General features: G+C 47.3%; 1 protein-coding gene across 2 annotated transcripts in view; it reads left to right on the top strand.

Moving 5' to 3' along the window:
- The window catches only part of chm (CHM Rab escort protein), a 106,596-nt gene that overhangs the window by 64,257 nt on the left and 19,927 nt on the right, over nt 1-22,412 (top strand). For both annotated transcript variants that reach the window (XM_056284492.1, XM_056284491.1), the window contains exons 12-14: nt 10,981-11,088; nt 17,778-17,841; nt 21,897-21,993. In XM_056284492.1, the coding sequence (XP_056140467.1) occupies nt 10,981-11,088; nt 17,778-17,841; nt 21,897-21,993 (269 nt within the window). The remainder of the gene's footprint in view (nt 1-10,980; nt 11,089-17,777; nt 17,842-21,896; nt 21,994-22,412) is intronic.

The raw sequence follows: 22,412 nt of genomic DNA, 5'->3' as shown, positions 1-22,412 counted from the left end.
TTGTAGTGAAGCGACATGGTAAAGCTTGGCTGTGGTTGTTTCATCATCCTGGAGATCATGGAACAGATGGTTGTAGTGAAGTGACATGGTAAAGCTTGGCTGTGGTTGTTTCATCATCTTGGAGATCATGGAACAGGTGGTTCTAGTGAAGTGACATGGTAAAGCTTGGCTGTGGTTGTTTCATCATCTTGGAGATCATTGAACAGATGGTTGTAGTGAAGTGACATGGTAAAGCTTGGCTGTGGGGCTGCTGTTCGTCTACCTGGAGATCATTGAGCAGGTGGTTGTAGTGAAGTGACATGGTAAAGCTTGGCTGTGGTTGTTTCATCATCTTGGAGATCATGGAACAGGTGGTTCTAGTGAAGTGACATGGTAAAGCTTGGCTGTGGTTGTTTCATCATTGTGGAGATCATGGAACAGATGGTTGTAGTTTAAGTGACATGGTAAAGCTTGGCTGTGGTTGTTTCATCATCTTGGAGATCATTGAACAGATGGTTCTAGTGAAGTGACATGGTAAAGCTTGGCTGTGGTTGTTTCATCATTGTGGAGATCATGGAACAGATGGTTCTAGTGAAGTGACATGGTAAAGCTTGGCTGTGGTTGTTTCATCATTGTGGAGATCATGGAACAGATGGTTGTAGTGAAGTGACATGGTAAAGCTTGGCTGTGGTTGTTTCATCATTGTGGAGATCATGGAACAGATGGTTGTAGTGAAGTGACATGGTAAAGCTTGGCTTTGGTTGTTTCATCATTGTGGAGATCATGGAACAGGTGGTTGTAGTGAAGTGACATGGTAAAGCTTGGCTGTGGTTGTTTCATCATTGTGGAGATCATGGAACAGATGGTTGTAGTGAAGTAACATGGTAAAGCTTGCCTGTGGTTGTTTCATCATCTTGGAGATCATGGAACAGGTGGTTGTAGTGAAGTGACATGGTAAAGCTTGGCTGTGGTTGTTTCATCATCTTGGAGATCATGGAACAGATGGTTGTAGTGAAGTGACATGGTAAAGCTTGGCTGTGGTTGTTTCATCATCGTGGAGATCATTGAACAGATGGTTGTAGTGAAGTGACATGGTAAAGCTTGGCTGTGGTTGTTTCATCCTCCTGGAGATCATGGAACAGATGGTTGTAGTGAAGTGACATGGTAAAGCTTGGCTGTGGTTGTTTCATCATCATGGAGATCATGGATCAGGTGGTTGTAGTGAAGTGACATGGTAAAGCTTGGCTGTGGTTGTTTCATCATCTTGGAGATCATGGAACAGGTGGTTCTAGTGAAGTGACATGGTAAAGCTTGGCTGTGGTTGTGTCATCATTGTGGAGATCATGGAATAGATGGTTGTAGTGAAGTGACATGGTAAAGCTTGGCTGTGGGGCTGCTGTTCGTCTACCTGGAGATCATTGAGCAGGTGGTTGTAGTGAAGTGACATGGTAAAGCTTGGCTGTGGTTGTTTCATCATCTTGGAGATCATGGAACAGATGGTTGTAGTGAAGTGACATGGTAAAGCTTGGCTGTGGTTGTTTCATCATTGTGGAGATCATGGAATAGATGGTTGTAGTGAAGTGACATGGTAAAGCTTGGCTGTGGTTGTTTCATCATCTTGGTGATCATGGAACAGGTGGTTGTAGTGAAGTGACATGGTAAAGCTTGGCTGTGGTTGTTTCATCATTGTGGAGATCATGGAATAGATGGTTGTAGTGAAGTGACATGGTAAAGCTTGGCTGTGGTTGTTTCATCATTGTGGAGATCATGGAATAGATGGTTGTAGTGAAGTGACATGGTAAAGCTTGGCTGTGGTTGTTTCATCATCTTGGTGATCATGGAACAGGTGGTTGTAGTGAAGTGACATGGTAAAGCTTGGCTGTGGTTGTTTCATCATTGTGGAGATCATGGAATAGATGGTTGTAGTGAAGTGACATGGTAAAGCTTGGCTGTGGTTGTTTCATCATTGTGGAGATCATGGAATAGATGGTTGTAGTGAAGTGACATGGTAAAGCTTGGCTGTGGGGCTGCTGTTCGTCTACCTGGAGATCATTGAGCAGGTGGTTGTAGTGAAGTGACATGGTAAAGCTTGGCTGTGGTTGTTTCATCATCCTGGAGATCAAAGCTGAGTCTGAACTGCTGTGATATAATGTTTCAGTTTTGGCAGGAAGAGGTGGGCTGCCATCATACATTGTCACAATGTTGACAGTCAGTTCTCTCAGTGAATACTATGCATGAAGGTCCTGTATCCACACATGTCATTAAAATCAAACTAACATGTAGCTTGATGTTATTTTTACTCTGGAATTTGCTCAGGCTGGACCGAGTATTCAGATAGTCATTCGTTGGGTAGGTATTTGGTTTCAGTTTTGGGATTGGGATATTCGGGTTTTTTTTGTTTGTTTGTTTTTTTTATCAATAAAGGCAAACTGCCCATTCTGTGTAAATATGAACTGTCTGAGCTGCAGCGCCTGACATCCCTCTCACTCTCAGTAGTGACGACGTCACGCTTCAGTTCAGCTTGGCTGTTGAAGGGAAACACAATGCTGAAGACCTCAGCTGTGTGGCCACACTTTAAATTGAGCGATGACAAGGCAGTGTGACAGATATGTAGTATGAAACTGGCCTACCATGGTGGCACAACAAGCATGACAGATCACCTGAATGCTGTAAGTAGTGTGCTATTTTTATACAGTGTAAAAAACCGAGACTATCCTGCTAGCTAGCTTAGCTTAGCTCATATCTGTTTTCCAGTCGCCATATCAAGCTGCGTTCATCCGCCGTTTGAACAGTAACGGTACACATGATAAAAACACATGACACGTGGCGTTGTAACTGATCCGAATAGTTAGAATAAAACATGAGGAGTCAGGGGTGTAACTAATCAGTACCAGGCCCTAATGCAAGATGATCAAAGCGGGCCCTATAGTAATAGGTCGGATCACCATAACGCGCACCTCTGAACAGGGATGCAATGGTAGCAGCGCTAGGCTCCGGCTCCGGGATGTCCGGCACACGGTCCCGGCTCTCACGCTCACCAGCTCCTGGGATGTCCGATGGTGCACTGTCGTTATGCTACTGCAGCAGCAGGTGCAGTGGCTCTTGCTCAGCCGAATTAGTCCTGCCTTTTACCTCCTCATCTTTCTTTCTTTTTTTAAAAAACACAATTTTTGGGAGCTTAGCTTTTTCCTTCTGTGCTGCTTCTTTTAATTTTCTTGTTTGAAACCCACTTTTTTGTCTGTACTCCACGCTACTTGCTGTCAGTTTAGTTACCGTTAGTGGTCTAATTTAAACTAGCTGTAGGCTATCATATAGTCTCGTCACATGATCGAATTGAGACTTGACATTGGACAACAGCAACATGCATGCAGTATTACCCAGCAATCATTGCATACTATGTGTAAAATTATGACAAATAAATCAAAATAAGAAGCACTCATTCATTTAATTGAATAGTTTTAGTTTATTTATGGTGTTTCATAGTTTATAGATTGCTGCAGACTACTTTCTGTAAAAACCATAACGGAGAATGCCTTTATGCGGGTATATATGGCTCGCTCCACGGGCCCATTTAACTCCGTGGGTGGGGCCCAGTGCAGCCGCGCTGCCTGCCTTGGCCATATTCAGCCGTGCAGGACGGGCCCCAAATCATCGCTGGCCCCCATGCAGCTGCATACCCTGCATATATGGTAGTTACGCCCCTGTAAGCAGTACTGTAGGAACATCTGGAGCTACGGCAATTATTGTGTAAAAAAGCCTAATAATAACTTGTTTGAGATTTTTGATTTTGAGATACTTTATTGATCCCCGTAGGGAAATTACGCTCTGCATTTAACCCATCCTAGCTGTCATCCTGTCTGGCTCGGGCATGTGTGGAGGAGAGATGCTGGGTATATTGGGGGAAGGACGCTGAATATGGAGCTGCCAGGGAAGAGGAGAAGAGGAGGTTTACGGTTGCAGTGAAGGAGGATATGCAAGTGGCTGGTGTGACAGAGGAAGATGCAGAGGACAGGAAGAGATGGAAGCAGATGATCCGCCGTGGCGACCCCTAACGGGAGCAGCCGAAAGTAGTCGTAAATTTAACCCATCCTAGCTGTGTAGCTAGGAGCAGTGGACAGCTGCCATGCAGCACCCGGGGACCAACTCCAGTTGGTCTCGCCATGCCTCGGTCAGGGGCACAGACAGGAGCATGAACCCTAACATGCATGTCTTTCTGATGGTGGGGGAAACGGGAGCACCCGGAGAAAACCCACCGCAGACACGGGGAGAACATGCAAACTCCACACAGAGGACGACCTAGGATGAACCCACGGTTGGACAACCCCGGGGTTCGAACCCAGGACCTTCTTGCTGTGAGGCACAGCGCTAACCACTGCACCACCGTGCCGTCCGAGGTTCATCACAATACCTTGCAGCCATCAATATCCTCATCCACACCCAAAACCACACAGCAGACCCTACAGTTCCAAAAACGAAAAACCAATAACGGCGAAAAGAAAGACACATAATAGATGTCGTAGTAGAGTTTATCGCTATGGATATGAGACCCATTAGCCTAGTAGAAGACGTCCAGGTAGCGTAGTAGTCTATTCCATTGTCTGCCAGCACAGGGATCGCCGGTTCGAATCCTCGTGTTACCTCCGGCTTGGTCGGGCGTCCCTACACTCACAATTGGCCGTATCTGTAGGTGGGAAGCCGGATGTGGGTTTGTGTCCTAGTCTCTGCACTAGCGCCTCCTCTGGTCGGTCGGGGTGCTTGTTCAGGGGATAGGGGGGATCCTCCCATGTGCTACATCCCCTTGGTTAAACGCCTCACTGTCAGGTGAAAAGAAGCGGCTGGCGACTCCACATGTATCGGAGGAGACGTGGTAGTCTGCAGCCCTCCCCGGATCGGTAGAGGGCTTGGAGCAGTGACGGGGACGGCTCGGAAGAGTGGGGTAATTGGCCAAGTACAATTGGGGGAAAAGGGGGGGGGGACGTAGTCGAAGGCGAATGCTTCAGAAAATTAATGATGAAGATTGAGCCCGACTACACTGTACCCAAACGCTCCAGTATTTCACACGCCCTGTCTCTGAAGTGCAGCAATGTGCCAGACCAAGTTTTAACTCGTTGAAAACTCAACTGCCTTAAGTTTCACAACGGACATTTGGACCTCGCTGAGTATGGAAGCATACATGGCTGTCCCCTGTCACTTTATAACTCAGGAGAGGGAACTCTGCTGGAAACCAAAGTAATAGAGGTGAGCCCTATGGGAATCAACATTGCACAACAGCTTGGAGAAGTGGCGGACGCCTTCACCATCCCAAATTACAAGCGAGTAGCTTTTTATTTATTTATTTTTACTTGAACTTTTGGTAAGAAATTGTTTATTAAAATGTGTGCTGTACTGCTGTTATCGTAACTGCGCCAATTGTGCTACCTACCTACCTTGTTCTATTCATTACAGTTCATTTTATTCTACATAAGGCCATTCATTTTTCATTTAAATTGTTCATTTATTGAAATGTGTGCTGCTGTTATTATAATTGTGCTACCTTGTTCTATTTAGTACAGTTCCTTCATTGTCAGAAAAATGTTGGCGTGTTACACTGTGAAGCCTACTTTTACGACTATCTCATTAAAAGTGTTGTTATAACAGAAATAAGTGTGTTATGTATGTCTGTTTGACTCTTGTTGGGTTTAGGTAGTAAAACATTATACAGTTAGGCTAACAGCTGATGGAACCTGGAACTGGAGTTGGCCCCGCCCACAGCTCCTAGTGTGTCATCATCATCATCAGTTCCGTAGCCTTTGGATGTCGTAGGAGCACAGCTGATGCCTCAACATTGGTTGAGTCATCATTGTGTTTCAGTGGGGGGGATACCTGGTGGTCCCTATCTCCTCTCCTAGTGTATAGGAAGGGTTGAATTGAATGTGGAACTGGAGTTGGCCCCGCCCACTGCTCCCAGTGTATAGGAAGGGTTAAATGGAACGTGGAACTGGAGTTGGCCCCGTCCACTACTCCTAGTGTATAGGAAGGGTTGAATTGAATGTGGAACTTGAGTTGGCCCCGCCCACTGCTCCTAGTGTATAGGAAGGGTTGAATTGAATGTGGAACTGGAGTTGGCCCCGCCCCCTGCTCCCAGTGTATAGGAAGGGTTAAATTGAATGTGGAACTGGAGTTGGCCCCGCCCACTGCCCCTAGTGTATAGAAAGGGTTAAATGGAATGTAGAACTGGAGTTGGCCCCGCCCACTGCTCCTAGTGTATAGGAATGGTTGAATTGAATGTGGAACTGGAGTTGGCCCCGCCCATTGCTCCTAGTGTATAGGAAGGGTTAAATGGAACGTGGAACTGGAGTTGGCCCCGCCCACTGCTCCCAGTGTATAGGAAGGGTTAAATTGAATGTGGAACTGGAGTTGGCCCCGCCCACTGCTCCTAGTGTATAGGAAGGGTTAAATGGAATGTGGAACTGGAGTTGGCCCCGCCCACGGCTCCTAGTGTATAGGAAGGGTTAAATTGAATGTGGAACTGGAGTTGGCCCCGCCCACTGCTCCTAGTGTATAGGAAGGGTTAAATGGAATGTGGAACTGGAGTTGGCCCCGCCCACTGCTCCCAGTGTATAGGAAGGGTTAAATGGAATGTGGAACTGGAGTTGGCCCCGCCCACTGCTCCCAGTGTATAGGAAGGGTTAAATTGAATGTGGAACTGGAGTTGGCCCCGTCCACTGCTCCTAGTGTATAGGAAGGGTTAACTGGAATGTGGAACTGGAGTTGGCCCCGCCCACGGCTCCTGGTGTATAGGAAGGGTTAAATTGAATGTGGAACTGGAGTTTGCCCCGCCCACTGCTCCCAGTGTATAGGAAGGGTTAAATTGAATGTGGAACTGGAGTTGGCCCCGTCCACTGCTCCTAGTGTATAGGAAGGGTTAACTGGAATGTGGAACTGGAGTTGGCCCCGCCCACGGCTCCTAGTGTATAGGAAGGGTTAAATTGAATGTGGAACTGGAGTTTGCCCCGCCCACTGCTCCTAGTGTATAGGAAGGGTTAAATGGAATGTGGAACTGGAGTTGGCCCCGCCCACTGCTCCCAGTGTATAGGAAGGGTTAAATGGAATGTGGAACTGGAGTTGGCCCCGCCCACTGCTCCTATTGTATAGGAAGGGTTAAATGGAATGTGGAACTGGAGTTGGCCCCGCCCACTGCTCCTAGTGTATAGGAAGGGTTAAATGGAATGTGGAACTGGAGTTGGCCCCGCCCACTGCTCCCAGTGTATAGGTAGGGTTAAATGGAACGTGGAACTGGAGTTGGCCCCACCCACTGCTCGTGGTGTATAGGAAGGGTTAAATGCAGAGGACATATTTCAACATAGAGTACTGAGAAATGACAAAGAAATTATAAATAAATATAAATCTTATAAATATAAATCTCAAATCTTGAATTTGTCGGAGCTAGTATGCCCTTTCTGTGCTTTTGTTTCACAGCTTTTTGTCGGTGTTGTCTCGGATTCAGAGCCTATTATGATGAGCATTTGTGTAGATCTATAATTTATCCATGGTAAAAAACACTTGTCACAAGCTGTTATGTCACAAAAGGTGCATAGCTAGGACCTCGTTCAACCAAATTTCCTTGGGATTACAAACAAGCATAAAACACACCAAACCTCTAGGAAAATGTAACAATACAAACAACAATACTGTAGAATAACCGAATCCTTAACAATTAATATCTTTAATTAAACCAAAATACACATGTTGTGCTGGTATGCTGTCCATCTCAGCCAACAATGGAGAAATGTCTGGCTGACTCCTTCCCAAGTCATGCACCCCCCACCCCTCCGCCGAAGCTCAGAGTATTCCCTGTTGTTCAATACTGAAGCTTCGGAGCCTAGAACATGGTACTCGGGGCAGTCCTAGAAGTTGCACAGCTGGTAGTAAGTGGTCCGCATTTGCATGGTCAGGTAATAGGTGGTCCAGTCATTGAAGGACACTTCTTTAATTAACTAAAACAAAAATTATCCTTTGACCAAAAAAAAACAAAAACAATGTAGGATGTGTGCGTGAGTGTGAGTGACCTTCCGCCAAGGAGCTTAAAACAGCGATCGCTCAGATGCGCAACAACGCATCTGCGCCCCTACAGAATCCCTGCAGAACTGTACAAGTATGGAGGACTACCTCTTCGGAAGTGACTGTACAAAATCATCCTGCAGACCGGGGAATCTCGGACCGCCCCAGCTGATTTCGGAGACGCAAACATCGTTACCATTTTCAAAAAAGGGGACCGAGGAGTGTGTGGCAATTACAGAGGAATTTCCCTCCTCTCAATGGCTGGGAAAATTCTGTCACAGAACCTTCTGAATCGTCTCACCACCGTGGCCGAAGAAGTGCTCCCCGAATCCCAAAGTGGTTTTCGATCCGACAGAGGAACCACCGATATGATCTTTGCGGCACAACAGCTCATGGAGAAGGCAAGAGAACAACAGAAGACAATGTTTTTCATCTTTTTCGACCTCAAGAAAGCGTTTGATTCTCTTCCGAGAGCCATTTTGTGGGATGTGCTCTCCATATTTGGGTGCCCTTACCACTTCATCCAGATGATTCACGCCCTCCATGATGACATGAAAAGCTGTGTCTGTTTCCGTGGAACCCTTTCCGAGCCCTCCCTCATGGATTGTGGAGTAAAGCAAGGCTGTGTTCTAGCGCCTACATTATTTTCCATGTACCTTGCTACTCTCTTACAGAAGACAGATCGGTCACTCGACGGTAAAGTCAACATCCCTTACCGCTTCGATGGCAGCCTGTTCAATCTCCAGTGCTTGAAGTCTAAGAACAAGACATCCACCAACGTCATCATCGAGCTTCAATATGCCGATGATAATGCTGCTCCTGCCATGACTCCAGAAGGTCTTCAGTCGATCACCAACTCCTTTGTTCAGGCCTACGAAACATTTGGCTTTTCTGTGAACATCAAGAAAACCAAAACGCTTGCTGTTGTGCCTCAGGATACTCCTGGAGTTCCACTTCAAATCACCATCCGTGGCCAATCTATAGAACAACTTCAATCCTTTCAGTACCTTGGAAGCATCCTTGAAGAAATGTGCAGTCTAGAACCGGATATCACCAACAGACTGAAAGCTGCCCACACTGCCTTTGGCCGACTTTCTCACCGTGTTTTCTATGATTGTGCTCTCAAGACATCAACCAAAATCATGGTTTACCGTGCAGTGGATCTTTCAACCCTCCTGTACGGCTATGAAGCCCGGACCCTGTACAAGTACCAAATCCGTAAACTAGAACGCTTCCACCAGCAAAAACTGAGAAGTGTTCTGGGAATTTCCTGTCAAGAATGGATCACCAAACAATCAAGTTCTCGAAAGAGCCGATCTCCTTTCCATCGAGATGACAATTGAACATCATCAGCTATGGTGGCTTGACCACATCCAGAGGATGCCAAACGACAGACTCCCGAAACAAATCCTATACTCCGAACTGACTGAAGGTCAAAGAAAAAGAGGAGCTCCCAAAAAATGCTACAAGGACTGTATCAAGGGAACGCTGATCACCTTCAACATCGACCCTAAGAACTGGGGAAAGTAGCGGAAAATCGAAAGCACTGGAGAGCTGCCTGCCTGGCTAGTTCCATCAAGGCCGAAACTGACAAACGAACACATGCGGAAGAAAAGCGCCGCCGCCGAAATATCCGCCAACAGAGAGCCGCAGGAACGGGTCCACCCCCTACTATTCTTCTATTCTCACCTTGGACTGTCAAGCCATCTTCGTTTCAAGCACACACCTTAATCTCTTGGAATGGATCCTCGGATACGAGAGACGCCGATGACGAATATCTTTAATTAAACCAAAATACACGTGTTGCGCTGGTATGCCGTCCATCCCAGCCAACAACGGAGAAATGTCTGGCTGAGTCCTTGCCAAGTCATGCCCCCCGCTGAAGCTCCGAGTATTCCCTGTTGTTTACTGCCGAAGCTTCGGAGCCTAGAACATGGTACTCGGGGCAGTCTTACAAGTTGCACAGCTGGTAGTAGGTGGTCCGCATTTGCATGGTCAGGTAATAGGTGGTCCGGTCGTTGAAGGACACTTCTTTAATTAACTAAAGCAAAAATTATTCTTTGACCAAAAAAAAAACCCCAACCTAAGATGTGTGTGTGTGTGTGTGTGTGTGTGTGTGTGTGTGTGTGTGTGTGTGTGTGTGTGTGTGTGTGTGTGTGAGAGAGAGAGAGGGACCTTGAAGTGTGTTAGCAGCAGTAATGTTTGGGTAATTTATTATGGATCAAATATTCAATTTATGGGGAGGAAATTAAATTCACAATTTAACCTCCTCCTCCTCCTCCACATCTCAGCTCCTCTTTTCGTCTCCTCTCTTCTCTGATGGATGTTTTACCTCGAGTGTGTTGGTCCCGGAGAACTCTCTGTCAGACACACCGTCTTTCTCTCCCTCTCTCTCCCTCTTTCTCCCCTCTCTTCCTCTCCCTCTCTTTCTCTCCCTCTTTTTCTCCCTCTCTTTCTCTCTTCTTCCTCTCCCTTTTTTCGTCCCTCTTTCTTTTTCTTTCCCTCTCTTCCTCTCGCTCTCCTTCTCTCCCACTTTTTCTCCCTCTTTTTCTCCCTCTTCCTCTCCTTCTTCCTCTCCCTCTTTTGCTCCCTCGCTTTCTCTCCCTCTTACTCTCCCTCGCTTTCTCTCCCTCTTCCTCTCCTTCTTCCTCTCCCTCTTTTGCTCCCTCGCTTGCTCTCCCTCTCCCTCGCTTTCTCTCCCTCTTACTCTCCTTCTTTCGCCCCCTCTCTCTCTCCCTCTCATCCCCCCCCTCTCAGAAAGCTCATCCATAACCTTCTGAGACACACACACACACACACACACAACAAACAAACATACGCTGTCATGTCTGCCATCTTCTGCTCTCCTCTCTCTTTTTTCTCTCCTCTCCCCTCCATATTTTTTCCTTTTTTGACAGTCTCAGTATTTGAAAGTTAATTTCGACCTGCTGCCAATCATCTATGTTCTCCTTCTTCTTTCAGGTGCAAGGCAGTGATCGACACCCAGGGGCAGCGAATCAGCTGCAGTCATTTTGTGGTGGAGGAAGGCTACATTGCAGAGGGGTGGGGCCAGAGGATCACGCCCACGAGGTCAGCAGGACACACACTGTCCAGTCCTGTCCTGTAGTTTGATTCCAGTGCAGCCTAGCCAGGGCTGTGTGTGTCTGTCCTGAGAACCTTCATGTTGTATAAATACTCACATCTGATAAGCAGAATAGATGTCTTCACAACTGATGAGTAGACTAGATGTCTTCACAGCTGATGAGTAGACTAGATGTCTTCACATCTGATAAGCAGAATAGATGTCTTCACAACTGATGAGTAGACTAGATGTCTTCACAACTGATGAGTAGACTAGATGTCTTCACAGCTGATGAGTAGACTAGATGTCTTCACATCTGATGAGTAGACTAGATGTCTTCACATCTGATAAGCAGACTAGATGTCTTCACATCTGATAAGCAGACTAGATGTCTTCACATCTGGTAAGTAGACTGGATGTCTTCACATCTGATAAGCAGACTAGATGTCTTCACATCTGATGAGCAGACTAGATGTCTTCACACCTGATAAGTAGACTAGATGTCTTCACATCTGATAAGTAGACTAGATGTCTTCACATCTGATAAGTAGACTAGATGTCTTCACATCTGATAAGTAGACTGGATGTCCTCACATCTGATAAGCAGACTAGATGTCTTCACATCTGATAAGTAGACTAGATGTCTGTGAATGTTCTCATTCATCCAGGTCATGGTTATCCAAAGGAGTTGAATCAAGTGCATCTGGACTTGGTATATATCCGTGAAGACGTTCCGCCTCTCATCCAAGAGGCTTCCTCAGTTCGTGCCTTTCTGACTAGACCAAGCTAGTCTGACTGGCTGCTGATGACACTCAGAATTTATCCTCTAGGAGTCGTCTAGTCAGAGCTAATAGCTCTGACAACGACTCCTAGAGGAACTCCATCAATTGAAATCCCATAAGTGCCAGCTCGAAAGACTCTGCAAGAAAACTGGTTTACCAGTGCATCTCCAAGCCTACTCAGACGACCTTCAACAATAGAGAGACACTCTCATTACAGCCCGGTCCACCTATTACTCTCATACACTCTGGCTCCACCAACCTCAAGGCTGTCTCTTCTACAATAAACAAACCAAAACTGTCACCATCGACAGCAACCTGACCATCTCCCCACCAGTCCCCACCCCCCTTTTCCACTCAGCCCCTGTCAAAGTTCTCCCCTGTGTTCCAAATGGACCTGTCCCACCTTATAGTAGGAATGAAGAGCTCCACTGGTCTTCTGGATCCCATCCAGTCTTGTTAGGGACTGTCTCCCAGCTATCTCCTCACTCATCACAGGCATCAGTAACTCCTCCTTCTGCTCCAGTTCAGTCCCCCATACACTTAAACTGGCTGCTGTCACTCCCATCCTTAAAAAACCTGGACTCAACCTTGATATCATGGGCAAATTCCAGCCCATCTCAAATCTCCCTTCCGTCAAAAATAGTGGAACGTGTTGTCTTCCCCCAATTCCAAGCTCTCCTCACCTCCAACGACCTGTTCCAACCATTTCAATCTGGCTTCCACTCACAGAACAGCAAGTCAAGTCAAGTCAGTTTTATTTGTATAGCCCAATATCATAAATTACAAATGTGCCTCAAGGGGCTTTACAGCAACACAACATCCTGTCCTTAGACCCTCACATCGGATAAGGAACAACTCCCTAAAAACCCTTTTAACAGGGGGAAAAAATATGAAGAAACCTCAGGGGACAGCAACAGAGGAGGAGCTCTCTCCCAAGACAGGCAATGTGCAATCGATGTTGTGTTCACACAATTTACATAACATAAATAAAATAAAAAGAAAACCAGATCTTCATCAACTCCCACTAAGCACACTACCACTCCCAAGTTCTGGAAAAAAGGCCATGTCTGTGTGGATGCTCTGCTCCCCTGTCGTAGGCCTTCATCATCCTCAGCTCATCTTCAGACAGTTTTAATCTGTAGCTTTAAAGTCCATTGTGCGGCATGTAGACCTCATGTTGAGCAGCCAAGTTACCGCCTTGGTGTTGTCGAGTCCCAATCCTGCTGCAGCCACTATGCGCTGTAGGGTGATGGGCGTGGCAGAAACCAGTTTCTGGTAAAATCCTGGAGAGCGCCAGTCGTGGACATCCTGCCTGGCTCCATGAATCAGTGGCTCCTCCAGCAGCAGTAAGAGGAAGATCGCCCAGTGCAACACACTCATCAACCAAACTCGTCTTAAGCATCACCAAAGAGTTGCAATTTTACTTTCTGCACAAGTTTTCTCAGTCTAAAGATTTTCTAGTCAGTAAATGAGTTTACCTCCAAATCTCCTGTGTTTTTCATAAAACGTTTGACTGAGTCAACAAAAAGCTGCAAGTCTGGAAAGTAATTTTCCCACTTTGAATCCCCTCAAACCCTTGGTGATCTGTAAAAACCTCCTGATTTCCAGGAGAGCATAGCTCCCTTCAGTGTCCAGCTGAGTATGAGGAGTGGAAACTAACTCACAGTCACTTTCTTCTGTGTCCTCCTCAGATGAAGAACAGGATGGCTTCTTATCTTTTGAAACCCACCTTGCTTTTAACTTTTCCTGTCTACCCTCTGTGGGCTTCCTTTTAATAGACTTTTTTGGTTTTATTTCATCATCCAATAGCATCTCTTCCTCAAGTACAGACTCTGCCACTCTAACAGCAGTCTGCTGTATTCGCTTCTCCCGACCACAATTCACATCTCGCCCAGCCAGTTTGCTACATTCACCGTTCTCACTGTTTCATTTCCATCAGCTTCCACCTGTTCAAGTCCTGTCACCTTCTCATCGTGGTTGCCTATTTTAACTTGCTCAACCTGCCCACCTTCCTCTCCTTTCTACTCAGTCTATCGATTTTCTTTGTGTTCTCCAGCCTTGGTCTCTTTCTGTTTTACCACCTGGTCTATTTCTCCTGCCCCTCGCTCCCCGGCCTCCTGTCTGCCCTGTACCGACTCGGCAGCGCCATCTTCAGCTGGAGAAGCGCCGCTCATGGCGGCATCGGAAGATGAAGGCGGCCCTTGAGGTTCAGACCTGCCCTCACTCCTGTCGGGACAAGACCTTATTAAATGCCCCTCAGACCCACAGCCAAAACATTTCATCATGCCGGATGTAACAAACACAATGTAGTTAAAACCGTCGATCCTGAACTTAAGCTTCAGATCCAAGTCCTCCACATTATCTCTCAGAATCATGAAGCCTTGTCTCCTATGGGACACAACGTGTCTCAAGTGAGGAGACTTTCAACCCGAACAGACCATTTTTATTGGGGACACTAGCTGTCTTTACCTTGCAAGCTCCTTCTCCAATGCTGCATTCCTCATGACCGGGGGAGCATTAGAAATGGTGCTTCTCGTGGCAGGATGAGCCAGCGGCAGAACGGGAGTCAACGTGTCCTTAATCACCACACTGCTGTCCTCCACCTGACTGACTTTATCAACCCTATCGATAAACATGACCACAGCACGGTTCATCCTGGATGCTGATTTGATGCTTCCATATCCCACATGTTCCCCTACCGTGAGGCAGCACTCCTCCACCAAGCACGTGACCACCAAAGCCGCTTTAATCACATGCCGGCGTGTCAGCTTTTCAAACGCCGCACCTCCACCTCCCACAGTGGCCATATTGCCCCGCTGAGGGCGGTAGCACTGCGTCTGGAAAGAAACCCCCCAACTCCATTTAGACCTGTCACTGAAAAAACTAAAAGAAAACAAAAAAGCATATGAAAAAGGCCAAGACAGGTAGAAAAAAAGCTTGTTTTAGAAACTCGTTTATACCGAAGCAACATGCTGCTACTCCGTCCTCACTTGCACTTTGCTCCGCTTCGAGAGAGTCAGAGAGAGAGAGAGAGAGAGCGAGACAGAGAGACCTTTAACCAAGCCTTTAATGGTCCAATTCTTCATTCACATCAAGATAACAACATTAACACAAATACTCATATACATAGTGAAGAACACAACCATTGCCATACACAGTAAAAACACAAGGATACACACCTTCCCCTGTTTTGTTCTTCAGAAATTAAGAAGAGGCACTTGGGTTTCTACCGTGCACAGCTCAGCCCCATGTCCCCAAGTAGAAATAAGTCCTTCCAAGTTTGAAAAACATGAACTCAAGTTTCAGCCGAGCAGCCAGAGACAGAAAGAGAGAGACAGAGACAGATAGGGACAGAGACAGAGAGACAGCGACAGAGAGAGAGACAGGGACAGAGAGAGAGACAGAGAGAGACAGAGACAGAGTGGGACAGACAGAGACAGAGAGGGACAGAGAGAGACTTACAACAACACTTTAATAAAAATGACAAAAGAGTTACAACACAAAGAGCAACATGGTCAGTAACACAAGACTGACAGAATGTAAATCATCTCAGGACACTCCCCAAGACCTCAGGACACTCCCCAAGATCTCAGGACACTCCCCAAGACCTCAGGACACCCCCCAAGATCTCAGGACACTCCCCAAGACCTCAGGACACTCCCCAAGATCTCGGGACACTCCCCAAGACCTCATGACAATCCCCATGATCTCAGGACACTCCCCAAGACCTCAGGACACCCCCAAGACCTTAGGACACTCCCCAAGATCTCAGGACACTCCCCAAGACCTCAGGACACCCCCAAGACCTTAGGACACTCCCCAAGATCTCAGGACACTCCCCAAGACCTCAGGACACTCCCCAAGACCTCAGGACACTCCCCAAGACCTCAGGACACTCCCCAAGACCTTAGGACACTCCCCAAGATCTCAGGACACTCCCCAAGACCTCAGGACACTCCCCAAGACCTCAGGACACTCCCCAAGACCTATGACACTCCCCAAGACCTCAGGACACTCCCCAAGATCTCAGGACACTCCCCAAGACCTTAGGACACTCCCCAAGACCTCAGGACACTCCCCAAGATCTCAGGACACTCCCCAAGACCTCAGGACACTCCCCAAGATCTCAGGACACTCCCCAAGACCTCAGGACACTCCCCAAGACCTTAGGACACCCCCCAAGACCTCATGACACTCCCCAAGATCTCAGGACACTCCCCAAGACCTCAGGACAGTCCCCAAGACCTCAGGACACTCCCCAAGACCTCAGGACACTCCCCAAGACCCGCTCACCATCCACAACACAGCAAAGCACATCTTTACTACACCACACACTGCCAATACTTCCCACATCCTCCATCCATTTAAATGAGCACAAATCTACTTTTAATGAGCTCTTAACATTTTTATAAACACAAAGACAGCAGCATCATCATCCTCATCATCATCCTCAGCTTCCTCCATCCTGTTTCTTCTGCTCAGGTACACGGCCATCTTTGCACTCCACAGAACGACATTAAGAAGCTGCATGTGGCCTTGTTTTTCTGAAAGTACCTGTAGCCCAGAATGAACATGGGTTTGGAAAAGACCTCCCCAAACAACCCAAAACCTTTTCCAGTAATGTAAACAGTGGCAGCAGTCGACAACATTCCATGAAGCAATGAAAGACACTTTCACCATTAGACCAAAATGGACACTCATGGCTAACCTCAGAATTAATACAGAGACAAAAGCATTAACGAAACACAAACATTTAACAAGTGAAACATGACAGTAGTATGCAGCATGCATGTGTTGATGACTGTAAACCACAGGGTGGGCTGCAGGCTGGTAGTGTGAGACCCTGCTCTACATACTCCCATCCTCTCATGTTTTCTGCAGTAAACACAGCGTCCTGTTCTGAGTCTGATGCCTTCCTCTAACGTAGGGAAGTGTTGGCTAATGAAACATGTGAGCTGCTGAACACTGGCATTGTCGGAAATGATTCAACTTGTGACATTTCCTACACCTTCTTAATTCGATTCTTTTGTTCTTTCTGTCGAACTGTCTGACTGTCCACATGTCTTTCTTCCTATCTGTCTCTCTGCAAGTCTTATCTCGAGAGCAGTTCTGATAACTGTCCACGTGTTCTTCTTCCTGTCTGTGTGTCCACAGGTCTGTCTCCAGAGCAGTTCTGATAACTGTCCACATGTCTTTCTTCCTGTCTGTGTGTCTGCAGGTCTGTCTCCAGAGCAGTTCTGATAACTGTCCATGTGTTCGTCTTCCTGTCTGTGTGTCCACAGGTCTGTCTCCAGAGCAGTTCTGATAACTGTCCACGTGTTCTTCTTCCTATCTGTGTGTCTGCAGGTCTGTCTTCAGAGCAGTTCTGATAACTGTCCATGTGTTTGTCTTCCTGTCTGTGTTCGCAGGTCTGTGTCCAGAGCAGTTCTGATAACTGTCCACGTGTTCTTCTTCCTATCTGTGTGTCTGCAGGTCTGTCTCCAGAGCAGTTCTGATAACTGTCCATGTGTTCGTCTTCCTGTCTGTGTTCGCAGGTCTGTCTCCAGAGCAGTTCTGATAACTGTCACGTGTTCGTCTTCCTGTCTGTGTGTCCACAGGTCTGTCTCCAGAGCAGTTCTGATAACTGTCCACGCGTTCTTCTTCCTATCTGTGTGTCTGCAGGTCTGTCTCCAGAGCAGTTCTGATAACTGTCCATGTGTTCGTCTTCCTGTCTGTGTTCGCAGGTCAGTCTCCAGAGCAGTTCTGATAACTGTCCACGTGTTCGTCTTCCTGTCTGTGTGTCCACAGGTCTGTCTCCAGAGCAGTTCCGATAACTGTCCACATGTCTTTCTTCCTGTCTGTGTGTCTGCAGGTCTGTCTCCAGAGCAGTTCTGATAACTGTCCACGTGTCTTTCTTCCTGTCTGTCTCTCTGCAGGTCTATTTCCAGAGCAGTTCTGATAACTGATGGTTCTCTCCTACACAGTGACTCAGATCAGCAGGTAACAACAACAACACAAGCAGCTGTGCTGTGAAGTCAAAATGATCATCAGCTTAACTATGCTGGCTTTGTCGTGAGAAACAAACTAGTCAAGACGCCCACAAATGACCAGCGGGGCTTCGCCGTGAGGGGGTACTATCTGCAGTGGAAAACCAAATCCCCAAAAGTAAAGCGAGTAGAGTCGAATGAAGTAGAGTCAAGTTGAGCTAGTACCCTGCAGTGGAAAAGGGGCATAGGGACCTCTTCAGTCTCACCTGACTGCAGGTATCCCACCCTTATAAACAATACAGTGGTATGATGACCCAAACCAACCACCAGTTTCATATGCAGATATTGGTGTGACCATTAACTAGAGTTACAATGGCCATGTGTACTATTCACATAGGTACTATTCACACAGGACTAGGGAATAGTTGCAATCACAGCATTGTAAGATGGTGACAGATGCACTCTTAGCTCCCCCCCCTTCGGTTCAGGGATGGTCGTTCCCTCTTCACATAGATGGCCTCTTTGACTCCCCATTCAAACAAGCGTTCCTCCCTATCAAGGATGTGCACATCCTCGTCCCTGAAATAGTGGCCACTGGCCTGTAGATGGTGTAGACTGTGGAGTCCTGGTCTGTAGATGGTGTAGACTGGAGTCCTGGTCTGTAGATGGTGTAGACTGTGGAGTCCTGGTCTGTAGATGGTGTAGACTGTGGAGTCCTGGTCTGTAGATGGTGTAGACTGTGGAGTCCTGGTCTGTAGATGGTGTAGACTGGAGTCCTGGTCTGTAGATGGTGTAGACTGTGGAGTCCTGGTCTGTAGATGGTGTAGACTGGAGTCCTGGTCTGTAGATGGTGTAGACTGTGGAGTCCTGGTCTGTAGATGGTGTGGACTGTGGAGTCCTGGTCTGTAGATGGTGTAGACTGTGGAGTCCTGGTCTGACGTGTCAGCTCTCCTGTGTTGTGTCATCCTCTTGGCCAGCGTCAGTTTAGTTTCCCCAGTGTACAAGTCACAGCAATCCTCCTGGTGCTTAACAGCTACACTATATTGCTCTGTTTGTGCCGGGGGACCTGATCCTTGAGGTGGACCAACTTCTGGTGCAGTGTGTTTTGGGGTTTGAAAGCAACTGAGACGCGGTGTTTGGAAAATACGCGTCTCAACTGTTCTGACACTCCTGCCACATACAGAATCACCACTGGTTTACACTTAGACAGCTGTTGACCTTCTCCTCTCTTGGATTGGCTGGTGCACCGTTTGGGGTCTTCCTGGCTTTGACAAATGCCCAGTTAGGATAACCACACTTACCCAGGGCTTGTTTAATGTGGGATTTCTGCCCTTCCCCGGCCGCTGTGTCGGTGAGAACGTCAGCTGGGTGGTACAGCGTCCTGATGACTCTTAGTTTGTGCTGCAATGGATGATGAGAGTATTTCTAGAGCAGTTTTCCAAAACCATATTACAAAGTACTTTACAAAGAAATAAATCCAGATAAGGCAAAAATAGGAATAAGAACAAATAAGTAAGAGTAAAAATGAAAACAGTATGAATAAAAACAAATATCAAACATTTGTAAAAGCTTTCCTAAAAAGAAAAGGGTTTAAGATGAGAATTAAAAGAAGCTAGAGACTTGTCTTAGCTCAACAGGAAGAGAGCTCCATAGTGTGGGCCTCTAACAGCAAAAGGCCTATCACCCTTTGTGACAAACACAGACCTGGCAATAACCAGCAGACATGGCAATAACCAGCAGACCTGGCAATAACCAGCAGACCTGGGAATAACCATCAGACCTGGCAATAACCATCAGACCTGGGAATAACCATCAGACCTGGCAATAACCATCAGACCTGGCAATAACCAGCAGACCTGGGAATAACCAGCAGACCTGGAAATAACCATCAGACCTGGGAATAACCATCAGACCTGGGAATAACCAGTAGACATTGGAATTACCAGCAGGCCTGGGAACAACCAGCAGACCTGGGAATAACCATAAGACCTGGGAATAACCAGAAGACCTGGGAATAACCATCAGACCTGGGAATAACCAACAGACCTGGCAATAACCATCAGACCTGGCAATAACCAGCAGGCCTGGGAATAACCATAAAACCTGGGAATAACCATCAGACCTGGCAATAACCATCAGACCTGGCAATAACCATCAGACCTGGGAATAACCATCAGACCTGGCAATAACCATCAGACCTGGGAATAACCAGCAGACCTGGGAATAACCAGCAGACCTGGAAATAACCATCAGACCTGGGAATAACCAGTAGACATGGGAATAACCAGCAGGCCTGGGAATAAACAGCAGACCTGGGAATAACCATAAGACCTGGGAATAACCAGCAGACCTGGGAATAACCATCAGACCTGGCAATAACCAGCCGACCTGGGAATAACCAACAGACCTGGCAATAACCATCAGACCTGGCAATAACCAGCAGGCCTGGGAATAACCAGCAGACCTGGGAATAACCATAAGACCTGGGAATAACCAGCAGACCTGGGAATAACCATAAGACCTGGGAATAACCAGCAGGCCTGGGAATAACCAGCAGACATGGCAATAACCAGCGGACCTGGGAATAACCAGCAGACCTGGGAATAACCAGCAGGGCTCCACCTGCACACCTTCACGGTGTAGAGGGCGTATACCAGGTCAATAAATCACACATGTATGTAGGAGCAAGACCATTTAAAGCCTTAAAAGTGAGCAATAACATTTGTTTTTTGTTTTTTGGGGGGGGATTTTCCCCCCCTTTTCTCCCCAATTGTACCCGGCCAATCACCCCACTCTGCCGAGCTGTCCCGGTTGCTGCTGCACCCCCTCTGCTGATCCGAGGAGGGCTGCAGACTACCACATGTCTCCTCCGATACATGTGGAGTCACCAGCCGCTTCTTTTCACCTGACAGTGAGGAGTTTCACCAGGGGCATGTAGCGCATGGGATGATCATGCTATTACCCCAGTTCCCCCTCCCCCATGAACAGGCGCCCTCACCGACCAGAGGAGGTGCTAGTACAGCGACTAGGACACATACCCACATCTGGCTTCCCACCCACAGACACGGCCAATTGTGTCTGTAGGGACGCTCGACCAAGCCAGAGGTAACACAGGGATTCGAGCCGGCGATCCCCGTGTTGGTAGGAAACGGAATAGACCTCCACACCACCCGGACGCCGAGTAGTAAAATTCCCAAGACAGACAATGTGCAATGATGTTGTGTTTAAACAGTTTACCTAACAAACAAACAAACAAGCAAGCAAACAAGCAAATAAATAAATAAATAAAACAAAAGCCAATAATACAGCCAGGACTTTCCCTTGTTACACAAATTAGAAAAAAGAAAACCACATCTTCATCATCCCCCACTGAGCACAGTACTCCCCCAAGTTCTGGAAAAAAGGTCATTTCTGTGTGGATGCTCTGCTCTCCTGTCATAGTCCCTCATCATCTTCAGCTCCTCTCCAGACAGTTTTTTAATCCATAACTTTACAAAGTCTCTCGTGTGGCATGTTGACATCATGTGCTGTCGAGTCCTGATCCTGCTGCAGCCACTACGCACTGTAGGGTGATGTTCCTGGTGGAAACCAGTTTCTGGGAAAGTCCTGTAGAGCACCAGTTGTGGACGTCCAGCTTGGCTCCATGAATCAGTGGCTCCTCCAGCAGCAGTAAGAGGAAACTGCAGGCTCCAGCCTTTCTCACATATCGTATCCAGGCAGCGGTTTGTGTAGAAACTCAGCTCCTCATGCATGACCATCTCGATGATGAGCTCTTCATCCTTGGCCAGATAGAAAACTGACCCGCTTGGTGTAAAGGTGTAACAACACAAAAAACACATGATCCGATCTGCTGGACGGTGTCCCTGAGCAAGACCCTGAACTCCACAATGCTCCCAATGAGCAGTTGTTATCTTGCATGCCTTGCATAGTTGACATGCCATCGGTGTGTGTGTGTGTGTGTGTGTGTGTGTGTGTGTGTGTGTGTGTGTGTGTGTGTCAACCTGGAGCGTCTGATGCTAAGATGGAACAAATGTGGTCATAACAATTTGTTTCTCTCTGTCTCTCCAGGTTTCCATAGTAACAGTCCCCTCAGTAGAAACAGGAGGTCCAGCAGTGAGACTGGTAGAACTCTGCCCATCTAGTATGACCTGTATACCTGGAACATGTAAGACACACACACACACACACACACACACACACACACACACACGCTTGCTTGCTGGTTGTCCATCGTATCCGATGATGACCATCTTCTCCTATTTGTGAGTCCTTTGTTGGCTGAACAGTCCGATCCTGGATGCACAGTTGTAAAAGTGGTGCTGGGGGGGGGGGGGGACAGGGGTAGCTTTGCGAGCATATCTCTTCGCACGCTTTGCTACACGGTGTTTTGTGCACTGGTTTTCCATATACTTCACTCCCTCTGAGACGTGAGAGCACAAGGTGGTGCAGCAAGGGGCAAGTTCCTCCAAAGAAGAGGGGTTGAGCCGGCGTCTTTTCAGTGTGGTCTTCATTTGGTCTTTGAACCACTTCTTCTGCCCACCAGCAGTGCGTTGACCAAGGTATAGTTGTAGAGGACTTTACGTG

The sequence above is a fragment of the Lampris incognitus genome, chromosome 8 (genome assembly GCF_029633865.1).
Source record: "Lampris incognitus isolate fLamInc1 chromosome 8, fLamInc1.hap2, whole genome shotgun sequence".
Classification (NCBI taxonomy): domain Eukaryota; kingdom Metazoa; phylum Chordata; class Actinopteri; order Lampriformes; family Lampridae; genus Lampris; species Lampris incognitus.
Note: the sequence above shows the minus strand (reverse complement) of the source record. Positions and strands in the feature narration are given on the sequence as shown.